The 22,178-nt window shown below is 39.3% G+C and overlaps 2 protein-coding genes across 3 annotated transcripts; both read left to right on the forward strand.

The window, feature by feature from the left end:
• Positions 1-290: 290 nt before the first annotated feature.
• Positions 291-6,423, forward strand: LOC101873078 (ovalbumin-related protein X-like). Its single transcript, XM_005149934.3, has 7 exons — positions 291-458; positions 1,046-1,096; positions 2,109-2,237; positions 2,981-3,098; positions 3,824-3,966; positions 4,277-4,432; positions 5,743-6,423. Exons 1-7 carry the CDS (start codon positions 291-293, stop codon positions 6,142-6,144), a joined length of 1,167 nt encoding a protein of 388 aa, XP_005149991.2. The 3' UTR covers positions 6,145-6,423.
• An 8,785-nt stretch (positions 6,424-15,208) lies between these two features.
• LOC101872909 (ovalbumin-related protein Y-like) lies at positions 15,209-19,540 on the forward strand. 2 transcript variants are annotated; one of them, XM_005149933.3, is made up of 7 exons: positions 15,209-15,400; positions 16,045-16,095; positions 16,511-16,639; positions 17,409-17,526; positions 17,760-17,902; positions 18,242-18,397; positions 19,139-19,540. In XM_005149933.3, exons 1-7 carry the CDS (start codon positions 15,233-15,235, stop codon positions 19,538-19,540), a joined length of 1,167 nt encoding a protein of 388 aa, XP_005149990.1. In that variant the 5' UTR covers positions 15,209-15,232. The 2 variants fall into 2 exon arrangements, with proteins under 2 accessions (XP_005149990.1, XP_033916942.1); XM_034061051.1 differs by having other exon boundaries at positions 15,224-15,400; positions 16,045-16,103; positions 16,504-16,639.
• Positions 19,541-22,178: the final 2,638 nt, after the last annotated feature.

The following is a 22,178-nucleotide window of genomic DNA, read 5'->3' on the forward strand; positions in this document are numbered from 1 at the left end:
AGGGATGAGACCATTTCCTAAAAGTCAAGTATAAGATATTATCTTGATGATGAGGTAGTAACTTGCTGAAAGAAAAGAAACATGTATTCAGAGATAAATGGGTCAGGAGTTACAATATTTCTAATGATTGCAGAATTTGTAGGCTTTATACCATTCATTGGTTCAGCACCACAAAAACTGCAAAAAACTAGCAGTTTCTGCACTATTGACAGTACTTTTTAAAGCAAGTGCTACATATGACCACTAGACAATCCTATTTCTGTTTATTTTAGACAGCATTAAATTTAACAATGGGCTCTATCAGTGCAGCAAATGCAGAATTTGCTTTTGATGTATTCAAAGAGCTTAAAGTCTACCATGCCAACGACAACATCTTCTACTCCCCCCTGAGCATAATTGCAGCCCTGGCCATGGTTTACATGGGAGCAAGAGATAATACTGAATATCAGATGGAGAAGGTAAGTGGTAATGGATTCAAACCTGCCTAGAAAAAGAATGGCATTCCAAACTGTGAGGTTTGGATCTTGAGCTGAGTTTTCACTTACCATCATTGCTCTTCTCAATTAAGAGCAAGAATGGCCTTTGGTTTCCATTAAGAAAGAACAGTCTTGAAGGACTGTTGAGACAGAATCTCTTACTTCAGCTTTTATTATTTCACAGACCTGATTTCTTCCAGGTGGAAAGGACAACTTGCAATATGCAAAAGAGGAAGCATTCAGAGAACAAAATCATAGAATCATAGAATAGTTATAAATCACAGTTATAAATACAGTACAATAAGGTTGTAACTGGTTTATAGACTGAATGTGATTAACTGGAAAAGAAGGGATCTAAGCTAATCATCATAGTCACAAATTTTCAGTGTGGCACATGCAGTAAAAAAAAAAAAAAAGAAAAAAAGATTTAAACCTCACATGAAATGTCTTAATTCATCCATGTGTTAATCAGACCTGTTTAGTCCAAACCCATAGTTTCAACACAAACACCAGTGACTCTCAGTAGACTTCGCATACTTAATTTTTTCTATTGCTGCTTCCAATTTCAGGCTCTTCACTTTGACAAAATTGCAGGGCTTGGAGGAGCTGCTCAGACCAAGGTACAGAAATCTAAGGTAAATATATTTCTTTCACATTTTTCTCCTGAGAAGAGACTGTTCTGATGGTGCTTCAAGTAGGTTCAATGCCTTTCCAAACCTTCGGTAACATTCTTAATTTAAGAGACCTCACTCCTACAGTTTCAGATGTATCCCTGAGGTTAAAAACAAAACCAACCAACAAATGAAAAAAAAACAGGAAAAGAAAACAGGCTGCACATGTAGCACTAGAACAAGTGAAAGAACAGGATAGGATGCTTTTGGCAACAGTCTACTTTCTTGTAGAGACAAGCATATGCACACCTGCAAAGAACATTTGAAAGGGGCTCAGTACCTAGAACCAGATTACAGTAGTCAGACTCCAAAGTGGGGCAGGAAGATGCCCCTTTGTCAGAAAAAAGCCCAGAGGCCTCAACGGCTGGAGAATAACCCCATTGTTCAAAAGCTGCAGGGACTTTTCCTGCCTCCAATTCTCACTGCTACCTGAAGAGCACCATGAGAGGGCCCAGCACCTTGATACCACCTGTGTGCTTTCCTCAATCTGCTGCCTCCACAAAGGTAACACCAGCCATGCTCCCTGGCCTGTCCCCATAAAACACTTCCTAGTCATCTAGCACTCTTATCCTATCTGCAGCTTCAGCAGAAAGCTGCTGTAAAAACACAAGCAGAAACTTGAAGCTAGAGGCTATATATCTATGACAATTTGCCAAATGCAGTCATTGACACCTGAATTTTTGTTTTTCTCACCTCACTTCTACAATTTCATGTTCATTACAGAAGTTTTCTGCTTGTTGTCACCTAGAATAAGTGTCATCATATGTTGCGAACTAACTGTACATCAATTGCTTATATTGAGCATCCCTCCCATGGAGATCTCAGACTGTAGTAGATCTTCATTTGCAGACATCCAAACACTGTGCATTTTTCCATGCTACTTGTACCTTACAAATGATTCTCTTCCTTGTAAAATAAGCTAAAAACTGTAACTTTTTATTTTCTTACCAACAACTTTCAGTGTGGCAAGTCTATGAATATCCACATACTTTTTAAAGAACTTCTGTCTGATATCACTGCACCAAAAGCCAATTATTCACTCCACATTGCCAACAGACTCTATGCTGAAAAGACATCTTCGATCTTACCGGTAAGTTGTACATCGTGGTGATTTTTTGCTAAACTCTGTGTAAACCTGCAATCCAGGAGGACTGCCCAGATTAAGTGATCTGTTAATCCACTGGTGTGGACCTCCATGGCTTTTCCCTTTGCCACATCACTGATGATAGCAATTCCAGGCAAAAAGATGACCCTGGTAAAAAATGGAGTAAAAGCCAAAAGTATTTGGTAATGTAATTCCTCTCTCTTTGCTTGCTTCTATTTTAATAGTTTGTTTGTTTTTTTTCAGGAAATTATTTGGTTTTAGCACATTTCTCCAATTGAAAACATCACCTGGAAACCAACTTCTGAAAATGTCCAAATCTTTCATTTGACATTTTCAAAACAAAGGATACAAATATTCCAGATCAAAGAAACTTCTTATTTTTAAAAATAAAGAAAAAATTTTAGAATAAAAAGAGTGGACATAATGATAATAAAACACTCTGAAATGAACCTAAACAGTGGTTTTGAATCAGTTTTTCTTCAAGAAAACATTTAAGTATTTCTAATATATATTCTCTTAACTGGTAAAGTAGTAAAATTCCCAGATCTGAAAATGTTGTGGATCAGAATAATAAAAACCAGTTTTAGCAGGTTCTTCCAGAAAGTAAGCAATGAGAACAGCCTAACCATGACATCACTATAAAAATCTTTTTAGCCATGCTTTATATCACTTTCATACTGTTTTTAAAAGAATGACTAGTTTGGTGGCTACAATTGCTGTCTTTACAGATTTACTTAAAATGTGTGAAGAAACTGTACAGAACAGGTCTGGAAATGGTTAACTTCAAAACAGCATCAGATCGAGCCAGACAGCTCATTAATTCCTGGGTGGGAAATCAGACAAACGGTAAGGTCAGACAAGATTTTGAAGTATACTTTCCTCTCACAACTGTATTTGAACCACTTCTGGAAAGACTGAACATTAGAGGAGAGATTTACCCTCCAATCCCATCCCCATTTGTAGATATTTCCTGTGGAAAGTGATGACTTTATTGCATCTGTGTGGCAGTGACTGTGTTTTAAACATATCTGGCAGAGGCACAGATGCCAGGATGTGCACACTTTATAGGCACACTTTCTGTATCTGGAGAGCTTAACTCATGCAAGGTTAGCCCTGACATTGGCATAATTTTACAAGGATATGCTGGATGGGTAGGTAACAAGTGGGTTTCCTGAAATGAAGCAATGCACTCACTAGGCTGATGGTGGGAAAGGAATGACTCATGAGCTATGTGCATTTATTGGGCTGAGATGGGAGGAAAAACAATGTGAGAAAGCACTGTAAGAAACAAAATCTGTATTGCTGTTTCCCTCTCCTTTTCCTTCTTTTATATATAAACTTTTTCTAAGCGCTGGAGATGTATACCGCTCCTGATCCTTCCTGTCTGTTTGCAGAAACGTCTGGCCAGGTGCCAGTCATTCTGTATTAAATCATCCTTATGAAAAGGAATTCCATGTACAGACCTTTTAAGGAAAGGAAGTCAAACCAAGAAGCAGCATGTTAATTGACCTCTATAATGCAAGACTACTGCTGTGAAACTTACCACTCTCTGCCTTGCTTCTTCCTTAAAGGACAGATCCAAGATTTTCTTGAGCCACACTCTGTTGATCCTGATACTCTGCTGGTCATTGTGAATGCCATTTACTTCAAAGGGATATGGAAGACAGCATTTAAACAAGAAGACACTCGGGAATTTCCCTTCAGCATGACAAAGGTAGGGGGATATTTTCTGGCCAAGAAACCAGACCGGGGGCTTGCACAGGCAGCAATCTGGGTGTTACTCATACAACATGATCTGGTCATTGGCCAGGCGATTTAACTAATCTCCTTGCTGTCTGGTTTGAGAGATATGTGTCTGACCTGAGCACAGCAGCAGGTAAGAGAGGAAAATGGAGACACAGCTCTTTTTCAAAGGCAGCATGGTTCAAGAGCGAATCCTGTCCTTTCAAAGAGCTTGTACTTTTGCTTGCTTAAAGACAAAAATCACTCTCCAGTCACATTATCTCACATTTGTGTTTCTGCAGCAAGAAAGCAAACCTGTGCAAATGATGTGTCAGAACAGTACTTTCAAAATAGGATTTGTGCCTTCAGAGAAAATTAAGATCCTGGAGCTGCCATATGCCAGTGGAGAGCTGAGCATGCTGGTGCTGTTGCCTGATGACATCTCTGGTCTGGAGCAGGTATGGTCCTGGCAGAGGAAGCAGAAAAGGTACCAATTCAGTAGGACCTGGCTGCCACCAGATCTTTTGTTATGCATTTACATCCTACCCGCCTACCCGATGGCTGTGTGCAAAAGCCCCCCAAGTGCTCAGGCAGAGACTGGCCTCCTAGGAGAACTTTGGATTCAGTGTAATAACATGAAAGTAATGAAAAGTAGTGCTGCTGTAGCCCTGCAGAATAGGATACATGCATGGGTAGATAGTTTTTTTTCCTTCGAGAGGTAATTTCACCTCCATCCCCAAAGAAACTGTTGAGGGAAATGTTGTTAAAACTGATGAGAACCAGACATTCTTTGCAGGAATTCTAAATTTTACATATTTAGTTATTTATTTATTATTTAGCAAAATCCTCATTAAACATCATATATAGGGCTGCTTTCAAAAATTGCTATGATTATGTCATCATGGAATAAAAAAACAGATTCAGCATGATCTAAATAAAATATTCTTGATTATGAAATGGTGAAACCAAGCTAAACTTACTGATCAATAACACTTAATCGATTAAGACCTCAGAGAGTTGTGAATATGGAGATGGAAAGACATAAAAGACAGCTGGAAATTACACACCGAAGAAAGAAAATAGATATAAGGATATAAGATATATTGTATACAAGACATATTATACACTAGATATAGGGAAGAAGTTCTTCACTGTGAGGGTTTTGAGGCACTGGAACAGGTTGCCCAAAGATGTGGTAATTGCTCCACCCCTGACAGGGTTCAAGGCCAGGCTGGACAGAGCCTTGGTTGACATGGACTAGCGAGAGGTGTCCTTTCCCATAGCAGGGTGTTTGGAACTTTGTGATCCTAAGGTTCCTTCAACCTTAACTGTTCTATTATTCTATGAAAACAGAGGAGACTTGAATCTAGCATCAACATCAGAAAGAATTCATGATCATACAATAATAGAAAATGAGAACAGAACAGTTAGTAAAAGAAAACATAAAACTGCTTTAAGTCAGGTTGAGTCAGCCATATGCATGAAAACTAGTAAAAGAAAATTTGTTAGGCTGTGTAACTGTTGGGTTGTGTCTCATGAGACATAAGTTGGACAAAAGGGGATGTGTCAAGTGAGTAAGAAACTGAATAAAAGGACAGTGACAGGCAGTACTGAAGAAGCAAATAATAAACTACGAGAAGGATGTTGATAGGATGCACTTTAGGAAACAGTCTGGCTTGTTTTCTGTACAATAGCCTTGATTAAAATGAATGGTAAGAAGAAGTTGTATTCACATCCCAGGTGTTTAACTTCCTGCTTCTTTTCACAGCTTGAGAAAAAAATCAACTTTGAAAAACTTACAGAGTGGACCAGTCCGAGTGTGATGGAAAAGAAGAAAGTGAAGGTGTACCTCCCGCGCATGAAGATTGAGGAAAAATACAACCTCACAGCTGTCCTAAAGGCCTTGGGTATGACCGACTTGTTCAGCTCTGCAGCCGATCTGTCTGGCATCTCTGCAGCAAACAACCTGAAGATATCAGAAGCCATCCATAAGGCATACATGGAAGTCAACGAAGAAGGCACTGAGATGGCTGGCTCAGCAGGTGTAATTGGAGTCGTCAAACATTCCTCTGAGTCTGAAGAGTTCAAGGCTGACCACCCTTTCCTTTTCTTGATCAAGCATAATCCAACCAACAGCATCCTCTTTGTTGGTAGATATTGCTCCCCCTAAAGAAAGAAAGAGCTGGAAATAAAGCTTGTCTTCCCCTCAGAAACAGATCCCCTTTACTGTAGGATTGTAGTATAATCTCATCTCTTCAATATTTTCTCCAAATGGAAAGCCTAATCTAAGAAATGCCTATTTGGGAAGCTTCCATACCTGCAGGTGAGGAAAAAACATGTTTACTACTTTCCCTTCTCATACTAATTCCAGGATTGCTTGAGCTGAAGAGAGACTGAGCCAACAGAGACTAGATTCTCCCATCAGCTGAGAAGCGGCCAAGTGATTTTCATTAAGGGAACAAGTTGTGCTCATTCCATGCCCTAGTATATTCCGTTGACAAACCCATGCTGTTCCTGAAACATGGGCTTTGAGATCTCCAGTCTGGTGTAGATGTTTGTGATTAAGATTCTGCAATGCAAGCTGTTGACTGGTCCCTGTGTACATTTCAACTATTTTTTTGCTTAGCTGTTGGTAAATGGTGTACATATCCATTCATCAGAGTTTTCCTCTCACCATGACTTACTCGCCTAACTCTGAATTTCAGAGGTTCTCCAAGGTCATGGAGAGTCTCCTTCCAAGTTCAGGGAGTGGAAAAAGAAGATCTTAGGTGCAATTATGCCTTCTCACAGAGTGTAGATTCAAAGCCTGAAACATGGATATATGGATGATCCATATGATCCAGAACTCAGTGAGAGCTATCAGACCAAAGAGCTGTCTGAATTCTTGTTGAAAACATTGCAAGACATGCCACATTTGTGCACGTTTTGATTCTTGTAAAAAATCCCGCAAGTGGTAGTAAAAAATCTGATTTCTCCATGGGAGTTCTGTGAAAAAACACAGCTTTCAAAATTATCCCTGTCTCTGCTGAGCTTGCCTATCAAGTAAAATTCAATTAGTTACTGGAAAGCCCTCAGGTGGAGTTCAAACATCAGGTACATAATTCTTCTATGAACGCAGCTGGGCTTCTTTGTTGCTCTGGTGGTTCAAGGCTACATCTCTTGTTTAAGAAATACATGAGAATCCTAATATTCTCTGCCTTTTTCTTTCTATGTGTTCATTGCCATCTGCAAATATGGGTATATTGGCTCAGTGCTGTGTCCTTTTTTCATTCTAATCATACATTACTGGTTTTGATGCATACAACTGATTTTTTTGTTAACATAATAAAATAAAATCACAAATGCTTGTCATGAGAATTACAGTCATTTTCTGGTCCACAAATCCTTAAAAAAATAATTACGTCTGTAACTGTTGGGAGTAAAATGGGGTTTAGTACAAAATCCTATTTTTAGAATAAATAAAGCATGTAAATATGAAGCTTCCTAAGCATTTATGAAATGCATAAATTCACACATCTGGAGTTTGATTCCTCTCTGTATTACAAATTACTAAGAAATAGTCCAATGGAATACTAATTTATTTTTATTGTATTGTATTTTTCAATGCAATTCCAATGGGTATTAAAAATGCACTGACAATCACACTGGTAAATATTTCAAGGAACAACTATACTAGCAGCTCTGCCACTTTAGATGATGAAGTTATCTGAAAATCACATAACTGAAAGATACAAGAAAGAATAAGTAGATTGACGACTATTAGGCAAAGTATTTTGCCCTTGAGTGTCTTGAAATGAGCAACTCTGTTGTTAACATCTGCTGTTTCCACATTAACACAGTGTGATGTGACAAAAGCGGATCTGTAAAGGGAAGCAGCTGCTGCTACGGGTCAGACATTCACATTATTTGAATATCATCAGGATATTTGTGATACAGAATAAGCTCTTTTTCAGTGGTAAAACCAACTATTTTACCAAGCATACTTTAATTTTTGTTCTTTGAAAACTAAAGCAATGATATAAACAGTTCCAAGAGATACAAAATTTTGACATCTTGAGGTTTATCATAAGCAGTTTATTCACCCCTTGCATCTCTTGTAGCCAGAAGCAGTTGATCCAGTCCCTTAATTTTAAAAGCCTGTACACTTAAACAATAAGATTTGAAAAGTGTTACATTTGCAAACTACCCTTCCTTCCTATGATTATTAAACTGGAAAGTGCTTAAAGTACAAATACATGCCTCAGTGACCAACGCTGTTTCCTGAACAAGAAATGTCAAAATGAAGGAATGGAAAAAAAAGCAAAGGAGCCGCAAGGCTTACAAGCAAGTACAATGTTTCCTCCTTCTCAAAAGAGGAAACGCAATGCAGCAAAAAGTACAAATTCAGCAATACTGTACCAAACCTGCAATAAAGTGCCAATGGCTACGACCTGGACCTGGTCACCACAAACCAGGCAGGAGGCACAATATTTAAAGGGCTGTGGAAAAGTATTCCCCAGGAAAGGGGTGTCAGACCTGGCCGGTGGGATGATGAATGCCTTGTGTGGCCCCTATACATTCCAAACCCCTAGAGATATTAGAGACAAGATATTAGGGACATCCTGTGTCCCAGAGAGATGGGGTTTGTGAGTCAGAAACTCTGCTCTCAACCACCAACCAACCATGCAGTGGAAAGATTCAGATGCTTCAGGAGCATGGCTGGACCCAATGCTCTGCATGAGAACCTCTGTGCTTTCACCTGGCAGGTTTCATTTCCCAGGCATGGTTCTGGTTCTCATTTTAACAATATTTTATTTTAGTAATTTAATAAAATTTTAACAATATTAAAATGCTCCAAAATGCTTTAGTTGAAAACAGAGAAAAATAAATAAACCTCTAAAACCTCCTTGTTGCTACTGGCCTTCCAAAGGCTTATGTTTTCTTTTTGTTTTCTGAAGAATTGAGACCCTTTTACTCTGACAGACTACTGTGCATCACCAGAGGGAAGGCTTGGCAGGTAACACATGGGGGCAAGAAAAAGTCTGAAACCTTCTGCACCTCTTGGTATAATTAACACACCTTTAGAAAACACAAAGAGAGGCCCAGGGCTCCCCAGTATGACATGATGTTGCTCCCTCTACAACATGGAAACAGTACTCTGGGACTTGCCAAACATTCCCATAGTAAGTGCCTTATCTGTACCATGGTACTTTGCACAGTAATGGGAAATAACCCTGCTGTCTCCATCTCCCTGGAGATCTTCCTCTACATATAACACAAAATCACAGAAAATGGACATGGAACTGTTGGAACAAGTCCAGAGGAGGGCCACGAGGATGATCAGGGGACTGGAGCACCTCCCATATGAAGACAGGCTGAGAAAGTTGGGGCTGTTCAGCCTGGAGAAGAGAAGGCTGCATGGAGACCTCATAGCAGCCTTCCAGTATCTGAAGGGGGCCTACAGCATTGCTGGTGGGGGACTCTTCATTAGGGACTGTAGTGATAGGACAAGGGGTAACAGGTTGAAACTTAAACAGCAGAGGTTTAGATTGGATATAAGGAAGAAATTCTTTACTGTTAGAGTGGTGAGGTATTGGAATGGGTTGCCCAGGGAGGTTGTAAATGCTCCATCCCTGGCAGTGTTCAAGACCAGGTTGGATGAAGCCTTGAGTGACATGCTTTAGGGTGAGGTGTCCCTGCTCATGGCAGGGGGTTTGGAACTGGATGATCTTAAGGTCCTTTCCAACCCTAACTATTCTATGATTCTAACACTTGAGATTGGAAATTACCTCTGCCAATTGTCTACACCAAGATCCCCTCTTCAAGCAAGGTCAGCTACAGCAACCCTGCTGGGTTTTGGATATTTCCAAGGATGGAGACTCCACAGCCTCTTTGGGCAGCCTGGCTTTATCTCTCTCCCCATAAGCAAATGTGTTTTCTTATGTTTAAATAGAATTTATGCTACTTCAAGTTGCATCCATTCCCTCTTGCCTAAAGCACTAGAGAAAGTCAAGCTCCATCTTCTTTTCACCCTCCCATCAAATAAGTTATGCACCTGGATAAGACTGCCCTGCACTTTCTCCTCTCCAGGGTAACAAATGTCATGTGGGCTACAAGCTCCTGTCTGAAGAAGCTTGACCAGACAACTAATTTTCTTCAGACTGGGGAAAGAACACAGTCCTACAGGACAATTGAGAGAGAAACCATCACTGATAGCTACAGCAACAAGGTCTGCGGTGGCAACTAACTAAACAATCACTGGCAGTCACACAGAGCCAGACAAACATGAAGCAACCAAAATGCACCTTTGTACTGGCAAAAGAGGATCAGAGTGAAGGGGAACTTAACTCTTGAGTTCTGTGTGGGTTCTTGTGATTGGACTGTGCTTTGGCCTGTGAGCTGACCTGGACTTCATATCCTTTTGGAAAGGGTCAGATGCCTGAGTCTGTTGGTTTAGGGACAGCACCACAATGAAATGCCTGTCAGAGTAAAGGACATCAGAACCTTAGCTGACCTCTTTCTTGGGACAAGCATTGTTGAAACTACATGTGGCAAAACACATCCTTTTGCTTTTGTGTGCATTACACAGCTGTGCTAGAAAGAGCAATCCATTGATTTGCCCAATAAAAAATAGAAATGCTAACAAAAACTGTAACCTGGCTTGTGTATTGACATGCTTCTAGAGGAGTGTACTGTCCCTTCTGTACTGCAAAACAAAAAAAATCCTTTCACAGAATCATAGAATCACACAATAGTTTGAGTTGGAAGGAGCCTTAAGTATCATCTAGTTCCAAAACCCCTGTCCAGGTCAGAGATACCTGCCAGTAGACCAGGTTGCTCAAAGCCCCAACCAACCTGGCTTAGAAGGAATGAATATTTTAGCATCAAAGTCAGGATGGTTATAACTGATGTGCACTCTTCCTTCAGTCTTCCTATGATTCCTGCATCACCTTTTCTCCTAAGGTGCTCTGCCTCCCTCTTTAACCCTTAAGAAAGATGTTGCAGGGCTCCAGCTCTCATCAATGAATGTATTCAACTAGGAATTGTTTAAAAAAACCACGCCATTGCCAACAATATTAATGCTACAAATTGTCTGCTGTGAAACAACTCTACTGGCTTACTGGGTATCTTTGTAGCTTCTAAGTTACAAGCTGACTAGGATGATCCAAATGTGATTCAGGTAGATGGTGCATTAATGCCAAAGTGACAGACTGTACTGCTAGTCAATTTGGTTGTCAAGAAAAAAGATTCAAGGCATATTGGAAAATTATAACTGACAGGGTAGAGCATATTGGCTAACCCTCTGACTTCTGAGCTGTAAAGTATGTAACAATGGACCATGGCCATGAGTGCTAAAGCCTGTTTGAACAGAATCAAAGCAGTCTTAAGCAGAAAAGGCAGAAGAGGCAGCAGCCACAGGAACAGTTTGCATTTTAGAGAGTTCTCGCAGTCGTGTTATTAGAAGTATTCAGCATTGGACAGACACATTCACCTATTTGATCTGTCTTTCTACCATCATGGTGATACCATTTTCAGATAAATGGGACTTAAATCAGTGGTGGTGTACCATTTATGTATCACTCCTGTGAGGGAATAGCTTACTGCCTTTACAACAGATTTGCAGTGATGGGTCAACAATGTGAAGCAAGGGCTAAACATCTTTCCTCAAAAGCACGTTTGCTGTATAACAACAGCTGTAGCAGAGAAGCCTGTGTGGGTGTCGTTGTGCCATGTAAAATACTACTGTTATGTAAGTGCACCAGTCCAGACTGAGCTCTTCACTGTTATTGCACTAGCATCTTCAGCTTAACAGGACTAACAAGGACTGCCTTAGGGAGAAAGGCAGGGACAGATCAGAGGCTTTCCACTTGTATAGACAACTAAAAGGGTTAAAGGGTTCACCTCTTTTTTTTTTTTTTTTTTCCAGGAGCATGATTTGTTCTAAACAATTTCAGAGGCATTTTGTGTATTGACTTTGGGTTTCTGTTTTAAAATCACATGGCATTCAGAGAGGTCAAAGCTGTTTCTTTTATTGTCTGTTCATTCTTTCATTTCAAAGGAATTATGTGACTTCTTTTCTGCTTGCTATTGTATATTATGACTGTCCTGCAGACCATGAATGTTTTTTCAGCTGTTTTGCTCACCTGAAGTGCCATGAAGTTACTTATGAAAGATCTGAAGAATGGTCTTTATACGCACAAAAGGCACATTTTGAACCTAGCATCTGGTGCTGTGACCTGTGGAAAAGGAAAAGAACAAACTCACCTTAAACTATTCCTCAAAATTTTAGCAGTGAGTTTGAATCCTTTTCTGGTTGCTCAGCCTGGAGAAGACTCCAGGGAGACCTTAAAACAGCCTTCCAGTACCTAAAGGGGTCTGCAAGAATGAGGGACTTTTTACAAGGGCATGTACTGACAGGACAAGGGGAAATGTCTTTAAGCTGAAAAGGGAGATATTTAGATTAGATGGATTTCAGAAGACATTCTTTTCTGTGAGGGTGGTGAGGCAATGGCACAGGCTGCACAGAGCAATTGTGGATGCCCCATTTCTGGCAGTGTTCAAGGCCAGGTTGGACAGGGCTTTGAGCATCCTGGTCTAGTGGAAGGTGTCCCTGCCCATGTCAGGGGGTTTGGAACTAGATGAGATTTAAGGTCCCTTCCAGTCCTAACCATTCTATGATTCTATGATACCATCTTACTGAGATTTAAATATCCTGATGCCCAAATTTGAAAAGCGACCTCAATCCTTGTTTCTCCAATACATTTTTCTTCAGCTCTGTAATACTTCTCTATACAGATGCTCTGAATACTACCTTTGAAATTAATTTTTATTCCCACAATATGCTCAGTGAAGGTTTTGTTCTACTCGTGTGCTGTACAGACTGTGACTATGTCTGAGTTCCCTGAGTTAGGCTGCTGTAGGATGAAAAGCTGTGAAACTGAGGTCTGTGAACTGTGAAACAGTGGTACTGGGTAATGGCATACATATTTTTGCAGAATAATCTTTTTCAATTTTATTAGATTTGGCAACTAACGTATGAAGCATGTGCTCTTTCTCAAGTAGCAGAAGTTTCCGCATTCTTCAGCCAGAGCAATGTGTTCTGGTTGGAAAAAAGACCAGTGATGTTGGTAGTCCAGCCAGCAACAGGAGAGAGAAAAATTGCAATAAGTGTAGTGTGGGCACACCACAGCAAGCAGTCCTGCAGATGCTGATCTTGATAAATTTTTTGAGTTAATAGAACAAAGACTCTGCAAGGGAACTGGCCTGTCAGTACTCGATACAGAGGAATAACTAAGAAATAAACTCAAAATTCCTTAGAGACATTCTGCAAGGCTCAATTTCTTACATTTTTTTTATTTTTATAAGCTATGCCACACTACTGCTGCCATTATCAATCATACTTACAATTCAAGTTCCAATGAATAGCTTTTACACTATTTTTGCTTCAGCTGTTTCAATATGATCCTTCCTTTTCTGCAAGGTTTCATGTGCTATATGAATAAATCTCCCATTCTGGACTTGTTAGGAATTTTAGTGGAAAATCCTTCATGCAGGCATTCAGGCTTTTTTTTTTTCCTAAAGAATGGACTTATTCCAAGTAAAAGTACACATCAGACATTGGGTTCCATCCATCATTTTATTTGTTAAACACAGAACAGGCAGCAAGGGGCGTGTCACAAAATTACACATATATTCCCAGGAGCTCAGCAAGTCTGCCCCAAGTACAGCTGAGAGCTGTACTATTACCTTTGCAGGTGAAGCTGAAAAGGTAAGCATCTCTTTTGATGATGAGTGAAGTTCTCTTCTGCAATTTCAGAAAAATTGTCTGCAACAGAACTTGCAAAAAGATTAATGTAACCTCATGTTTATGACTTTCAGAGTTAGTTGAAGAAACAAATGATTAAAGGATGCCTTCTGCTGAAACCTCCCCTCACTTTCACATGTGTTCTGCATTACTTTACTGTTTCATATTCTACCATGCATAAAAGTCGAAGTATTTGTTTGTATGAACTAAACTTTTGTGTAATAGCTGTTTCACGTTGAAAGCTGGTGATATGCTGTGACAGCCTTTGTTCCTTTTCCCTCTATCCTTTTAATTTTTCATTAAGAATTGAAGACAAAATTGAATTTGCTTAAATTCCAGAGGGTGCAACTAGAGCTCACTTGCAGGTTTTATGGAAGATATTCTCTGAATTAAATTAAGGAGTTCAGTGTGCTCTGGTGACCCCAGCATACTGCAGCTCTGTATTATCTTTTAGTCACATTTCCTAAGATTAAAGAAAAAACCCACCACCCTAGCAAGGTTCTTTCTGTTTGTGTCTATGTGGGAAATTGCAAGTGGTATAGATGTCATATGGTTGTATTAGACTTTACAGTACTGTATTTTCTATTCTGTGTTGTCTCCTTTATTGAAAAATAATTTCCTCCAGTGTTATACAAAAAGCAAGGTGCTGAAACTAGAGAGAAAATTTAACAAGGATGTGCAGAAAAGGGCAGAAAAATATTTAAATACAGAAGATGTGAAGACCTCTACAAATTAAACAAAAGGCTGAAAAAGCACTGTCTTATTAAAGGGGTATTTTATGGAAAAGGTGATAAAAAATTAAAGAACACTTTTTGAAAACAGTGAGATGCAATTAACGATATGCCTTTATAATCCTGTTTAAAGAAATAAAAGTAATGTTGCTAATTTTGGGGACCTCTGATAAAGTAGGTGGTGTAAGAATCTGGCTTCTCTTTACACTAGGCTGAAATTAGAATAAATCTAGCAAAACTTATGCGGTTTTTTCAGACATGTACATTGTATACTGAAATTAGCAGCAGTCTGGATTATAGAGGGCTGACCTGCTAATCTCTTTATTGACCTTAAAAGTGATGTTAAGAATGATAGTGAAGAGCCTGATTTGGAGTCTCAAAAAAATCTATGTTGATTCTTTTTTTCTTAAGAAACAAGAAAAAACGGTTAATATGCTTCTTTCAAGGTAACTAATATTCTTTGCAACATTTTCAACAATACGGTGTATATATACAGAGAGGGAGAAATCAAGTTTCAAATAAGCCTATGTATAATCGATACCTAGCCAGCACTCATTGCTCATGAATCCAAAAGCATGCTTGCCTTTTAAATCCACACCACTGTATTCTGTTTGTTGCAAAGAAAAACCTTGTGCACCAAGTTCAGGGATTCAAGTGTACCAACTTTCTTGCATTACTATTAATGTATTTCAACATAATAAGTCAGACTCTTTCTGTTTGCTTTAGACAACAGTGATTTCACAATGGGTTCCATCAGTGAAGCAAATGCAGAATTTGCTTTTGATGTATTCAAAGAGCTCAAAGTCCACCATGTTCATGACAACATCTTCTTCTCCCCCCTGAGCATCCTTTCAACCCTCGCCATGGTCTATCTGGGAGCAAGAGGTAACACTAAATCTCAGATGAAGAAGGTAAGTTACTCAACATGGGTGTAAAGTGACCTCTGCTTGTGCTTGTTGTTCCTTCTAAGTAATATCACTGAAATATACTAACCACTGATGAGCTTCTCACCTGTTTTAATATATGAGTAAACCATAGTCACAAAATGGAGAATTGGATTGAGAGTTATTTAGAGAAAATACTAAGGAAAGTTGCATATTGTCACTATAAGGCGCAGTTAGCTTTGACTTAGAAAAAAAAATCTCAAGAACAATAACAAAATAGATTAGCAGTCATCAAATTTTATATGATTTTTTTCTAAATTCTGATATCTTCCAGATAATGTGATCAGGGTAATTTTTTTAATATATAAAAACCACAAGGCCCAGGAAGAAATGAATACAATTAGCAGTATATATAACTTCTCATTTAATTTCTAGACATCCAAAGAAAAACTATCATCTAAGAAAACTGTAGTATTTACAGTTCCCAAGAAGGCCACAGAGGGTATAAACCAATTGCAAGCTCAGTTGTGAATTTTTAGGTTATCTATGTTTTCAGTTAGTATTTTTTTTTCTGAGACAACAGCTTAATGTTAAGCATCATGTGTAAATCTCAAATTCACATAATTCTTGGTCATGCTTGTTATTTCTACCACTGGCATTTTCTCTTGCAGGTTCTTCACTTTGATAACATTACAGGAATTGGAGACGCTATTGACTATGAGGTAGAAAAACAACTTGATATGCCTTTCTGTCTGATTTTCTCCTCAGAACAAAACAGTTTCAGACCCTGTCAAAAACTATGGTAATACTCTTAGACCAAGAGTGTCAGTGACAGGAACAAAACTGCACTCTTACAAAACACACATTTCAGTGGACTTACCTTGAGAATGATGAACAATGCACCGCCACAGCACCTACTGTCCCAGAGGTGACAGTCCTGTATCTGTAGGGGAGGATCCCATTGCAGAATGACTCCTAACTTATAGGGACAACCTTTTAAGGTTTTATGTCATAGCAGGGGCAGTTGGAATGAGATGATCTTGAGGTCTTTTCCAACTCTAACCATTCTATGATTCTATTTTACTATAAGAAGAAACTAATGCAATGTGTCTTCTTATTTTTATGACATCACCTCAGTGTGACGCTTCTGAATACATCCACAATGCACTCAAGGATCTTCTCTCAGACCTCACCATGCCAAATGCTACATACCTACTGAAGTTTGCTGACAAACTCTATATTGAAAAAACATACCCCATTCTTCCGGTGAGTTGTATTGGGATCTGATTTCTGCAAGATGCCCCATAAAGGCCCTGTGACTCCACCCTACAGAAGCACCACATCACCAACCCACTGTTGTTGGTGAAGAAGTGGTTGTGAGCCATAAGGGGAACTTGCTCAGAATAAGTTTGAACCTTCCTGTGGCTGTTATATGGAGGTTGGGCAAAAGCATAATGGCATGAAATACACTCATGTTGCAACAGTCGTAGAGAGTAATCAAGATGGCTGCTCATTTGCTAGAATATGTTTCTTAATAAAAAATTTAACTTTTAAGGGAAAGGAAAAATATTTTTTTTACTTAAAAGCATGAAGACTGAAATTGCCATATTTGCATTTCTTTTCAAGGCCAAATATCAAATCTTCCCAGTGAAAGAAAGCTTTGGTTTTGGAATCTAAGAATGTAAGACCACAGTATTAAAAATAAAAAGCAGTCATAAAGAAGAGGAAATTAACATTGTTTGTCCTTAAAAATGTTTATTAAACTGAACGTGTTTTAGTAAAATTATGAAAATATTTAAAAATTTAAATTTAAAATCCTGTCTTAAAAAAAGTGCTGATCTAAGTATTTGAAGTAGTCTTTCTTGTACAGCTTTAAGATTCAGTTACAGGAAGTCAGCAGTGACTGACATGTTCAAACATAGGGGCATAGGTTCACTGTTCTTTTAACCATTCTGCTTCATTTCAGTCTTGCTTTTCACATTCATACATTTTCAAGTACTCATCTGTCTGACAACAGCAATCCTTCTGCTTACAGGAATACTTAAAGTGTGCAAAGAAATTCTACAAAGCAGGAATGGAAGAAGTTGACTTCAAAACAGCTGCAGAGGAAGCAAGACAGCTCATTAATTCCTGGGTGGAGAAAGAGACAAATGGTAAGGACTGAAAAACGGGTAGCAGATATTTTCCCCCGCCTACCGTAATCTGTACCCTTGTCTTCCTCCCCTCATAATGTCTAGGAAAAAAAGGTCAAGCAAAAGCAGGTTGCTTGTTGCTATGAAAACAAAACTCCACAAAGTGGCACCCCTCCATCCCCATACCCTTTATTGCAGGTATTTGTGCACACCAGGTGTAACTTATCACTCTCTGCCCTGACTCTTTCTTAAAGGACAGATCCAAGATTTCCTTGTGTCAGGCTCTGTTGGTAAAGATACTGCACTGGTCGTTGTGAATGCCATTTACTTCAAAGCGATATGGAAGACAGAATTTAAAGAAGACGAGACTCAGGAAGTGCCCTTCAGTGTGACAGAGGTAGGAGGGCATGGACCTATCTTCTGGCCAGGACAGCTGTTGGCTTGCACAGCCAATCTGTTACGCATACAGCCTGTTGTTGTCACAGGTTGGGTGATTTAGCTAGGTCCCTCACTGCCAGAGCCTGGGCCTAAGCCCATGGGGTGTTTGCATGAGCTGTGTGTGACCAGTCTTCCAGGGCACACCAGCATACAAAAGAGGAAAATGGAGACACAGCTCTTTTTCAAAGGCAGCATGGTTCAAGAGTGAATCCTGTCCCTTTCAAAGAGTTTGTACTTTTGCCTGCTTAAAGAAAAAATCACTCTCCAGTCACATTATCTCACATTTGTGTTTCTGCAGCAAGAAAGCAAACCTGTGCAAATGATGTATCAGAACAGTACTTTCAAAATAGGATTTGTGCCTTCAGAGAAAATTAAGATCCTGGAGCTGCCATATGCCAGTGGAAAGCTGAGCATGCTGGTGCTGTTGCCTGATGACGTCTCTGGTCTGGAGCAGGTATGGCCCTGTCAGGGGAAACAGAACAGGTATCAGTTCAGTAGGACCTGGCTGCCACCAGATTTTTGCTGTCCATTTACATCCCAGCTGCCTACCCTATGGCTGTGCTGAGCAGGTGGGGAAGCACAAAAGGCCTCCCAAGTGCTACCAAGTGCTCAGGCTGAGACTAGCATCTTAGAAGAGCACTGGACTCAGTGCTCATAAAACAAAAGTAAAGCAGAATAGTGCTATTGTAGCCCTGAATCAGTTGTTATATGCATCGGTCTCCGTCAGGTACCAGAAACAGACATGCTAGCAAGATATTTTTAAAATCTTGAGTGACTTCAGTCTTCCAGGAAGGCACTCAAGAGTTTGCTAAGCAAGAAAAGCTTATCTGAGGGAAACTAAAACATGGAAGTGGTGAAGAAGACTGTATAGGAGCTGACTAAAAGGTATGTGGGAAAAGCAGTACTAGAAATGAACTAAGGTGAGGGAAGTGATCAATAAAATATATACCAGGAGGAACAGGTTTTTTGATCTGATGAGGAAATCTTCAGATGACAATGTTTTGGAGAACTTCATTAAGACAGATGATATATAGGCCATTGTCAGGAGGAAGCATACAATATAAGCAAATACATTTAAGATAAGTTCTACTGTGTACACAAAGTAAATAAAAATATAGTAGCAAGTGGTATTAAAACAGCTGTTAAGGCCCTTACACTTTTGTCTCAGGCATTTCATTCCTGCCTCTCTTTGCAGCTTGAGAAAAAAATCAACTTTGATAAATTTACGGAGTGGACCAGTCCGAGTGTGATGGAAAAGAAGAAAGTGAAAGTGTACCTCCCGCGCATGAAGATTGAGAAAAAATACAACCTCATAGCTGTCTTAAAGGCCTTGGGTATGACCGACCTGTTCACCTCTGCAGCCGATCTGTCTGGCATCTCTGCAGCAAAGACCCTGAAGATATCAGAGGCCACCCATAAGGCATACATGGAAGTCAACGAAGAGGGCACTGAGATGGCTAGCTCAACAGATGTGACTGGAGACGTCAAACAATCTTCTGAGTTTGAAGAGTTTAAGGCTAACCACCCTTTCCTTTTCTTCATCAAACATAATCCAACCAACATCATCCTTTTTGTTGGTAAATATTGTTCTCCCTAAGAAGAAAAATTGCTGGAAATAAAGCTTGTCTTCCCCTCAGAAACAGATCCCCTTTACTGTAGGATTGTAGTATAATCTCATCTCTTCAATATTTTCTTTAAGTGGAAAGCCTTCAATATCTAGTGAGATGTCCTTGAAGAAGTGTATGACTTTTCAGGTGTTTAGGTGCAGGTATTTCTGCTCACATCACTTGTATTCAGAACTTATATTCAAGATTGAATGAGAATTTCAGGCGGTAGTTTAGGAATATCTCCCCTCACCATTGAGTAACTTGAGAGACAGGCTACTGCTTTGATTTTTGTGTGAAATACTCCCACTTTAATTGACAATCTGGTTTCTCTATAGGAGGCTAGTGAAAGAAACACAGCTTTCAGAATAACCCAATTCCTTTCTGGACAGCCGCCATTGAATTGGTGCCTGGGCAACTTGCAGACATAGTTCTGTGCTTTAGCAAAGCATCTTCCAGAAATGCATGTGGGCTTCTTTGTGCTGCATGTTAGCATAAGGCTGTGTCTCTCTGTGCCTCTGTCTGTCTTTTTTGTTCTGAGGAAACATCTAGAAAGTCCACCATTTCTTCATAGATTATCATCTCCAAATACAGCATCTTCCTGACTGATATAATCTCCCACCTTCATTGCAGTGACATGTCATAGATTTTGTGAATGTTAATTGGTGGTCCTTCTATTTATTCTAATAAAAGCATTGCAAAATAAACATGTCATTGTCATTCTGGCTTACTGCATCACACAACCTGAAACATATGATATAGTGGGTAGTGGGACAGAAGTGGGCTAGAACAGGACTCGGATCTTATTTTCAAAACCAGAATGTACTCATATAGCCACTAAGGAGCTTTTGAGCTTAAGCAAGGTAAACCCTATAGCTCCTTTTCTAACCTTCAGCTTATGTCCATATGGCACATCAATAACTAATTTTGCTATTGTTTTCCAGACAGCTTTAAAAGATTTCCTCTGTAAATATATCAAAGTGATGCCTAAGAGATATAACTTCAAAAACTTGAGGAGAGTGTCTTAAAAGGTGGACTGCTCAAGCTCTCTATTACCCACAAGAATCATAGGAGGAAGTATTGCTTTTTGATTTAATAATCCAGGACATGTTATTTCCTATGTCACGGTGTTTCAGGCTACAGTTTATCCAATTGAAAAGATTATTAGTGTTAATTGCTGAATTAAGCACCCTTCCTTCTTCTGGGATACACACACAGAACTGCAGTTTACAGTATCAGTACTTCAAAAATGCTTACAAAAGGAGACACATACATGGCAGATTTTGGAGCTGCCTCAACCGTTTGCAAAGTCAGCATTAAATATAACTTGAAATCATGCTGGCAGCAGTAACACACATTGCCATAGCTCCTATGAAGTCTAGTTTATGGGACAATTGCAAATACTGGTCTTCCCAAGACAGTCATAAAGGATTAGCTACAGTTAACACAAGTACTGAAGCAAAACCAGTTTTCAAGAGATATGGCATTTCAAGGTTTACTGTGTACATTATGTTCTGCTTTCCTCATAGTCAAAAGCACTCAACATAATTTTGCAGCAATTAAAAAAAATAAAGGGGCAGGACTTGTAAAATATTGTAGCAGATTGTGTAAGTTCACAAAACTGTCCTTAAACTGAAATGAGCATATCTGTCATTCTGCATTTTCTATGTACAATGACAATAAAACTATCAACATTTATTATGGAAGTATTTATTACATTACATGAAGAAAAAAAAAACCCAGCTATTCTATTGTTCAGTTATTCTTCTGCTCGATGACTATTTTAAGGCAAAGAAATTGAGAAAATCGAGGCTGAAATGGTGGCTTCCGAAAATATACATAAGAGAGTTTTTCAAGGCACAGAGTATGCCTAATGTTCGTGTTGTGCTACAGAACTATTTGACTCGTTTTAATGTGGGCCATTAGGTGTCACTATGGGTATGAATTAATGTCTATCAGTCTTTTGAAAGACAGGCATCTGTTGAAAACTAGGTTTGGGAGTTCAATGTAGGTTCTAATTTTGTCCTTCTTATTTTATTCCTCCTGCAAGCAGATGATTCTGGTTGATATACTGAAAATGTAAAGCAGTGGCATTATACTTGGAACCTGGTAATTTTTAAGAAAAAGAAAAGTTGTTTGGTAAAAGTCCAGAGTAATTTTAAGATGTCTGTGTCCTGAATGGAAAAATAATATCATAAATACTGTAGAGGGGATAGAGTTATTTGGTTTATTAAAGAGAAAACTTTCTCCATAGGATCTAAAATGAGATGTACAAGCACAGATTCAGCAAAGTTGAATAAAACTACACCCCTTCATCAATGACTGGGCTCGGAACTGTGCCTGTGCATTGCTCGTCTAGGCCAGCAGGACTTGCTGTAAAGGCCCTGCCATGGTGAATGTGGCTGCTGCAGCCCTCATGGGGAGCAACTCTGCAAATGACAGGTGTTACACATGATGAGGGAATAGCAGCCATGAGGGGAAACACTGGCTTCTGCTTCTGAGCTCTGAAGTCCATGAGGAATTTAAGAACACGAATCCCAGTTCCCATGAAGTCCGGGTATTGTCCAGTAATCCTTTTTGTTCCCTGGCAGCATGACTGAATTTGGTACATCAATAAACTGCCATCTGTAT

Source organism: Melopsittacus undulatus, chromosome 1 (assembly GCF_012275295.1).
Source record: "Melopsittacus undulatus isolate bMelUnd1 chromosome 1, bMelUnd1.mat.Z, whole genome shotgun sequence".
NCBI lineage: Eukaryota > Metazoa > Chordata > Aves > Psittaciformes > Psittaculidae > Melopsittacus > Melopsittacus undulatus.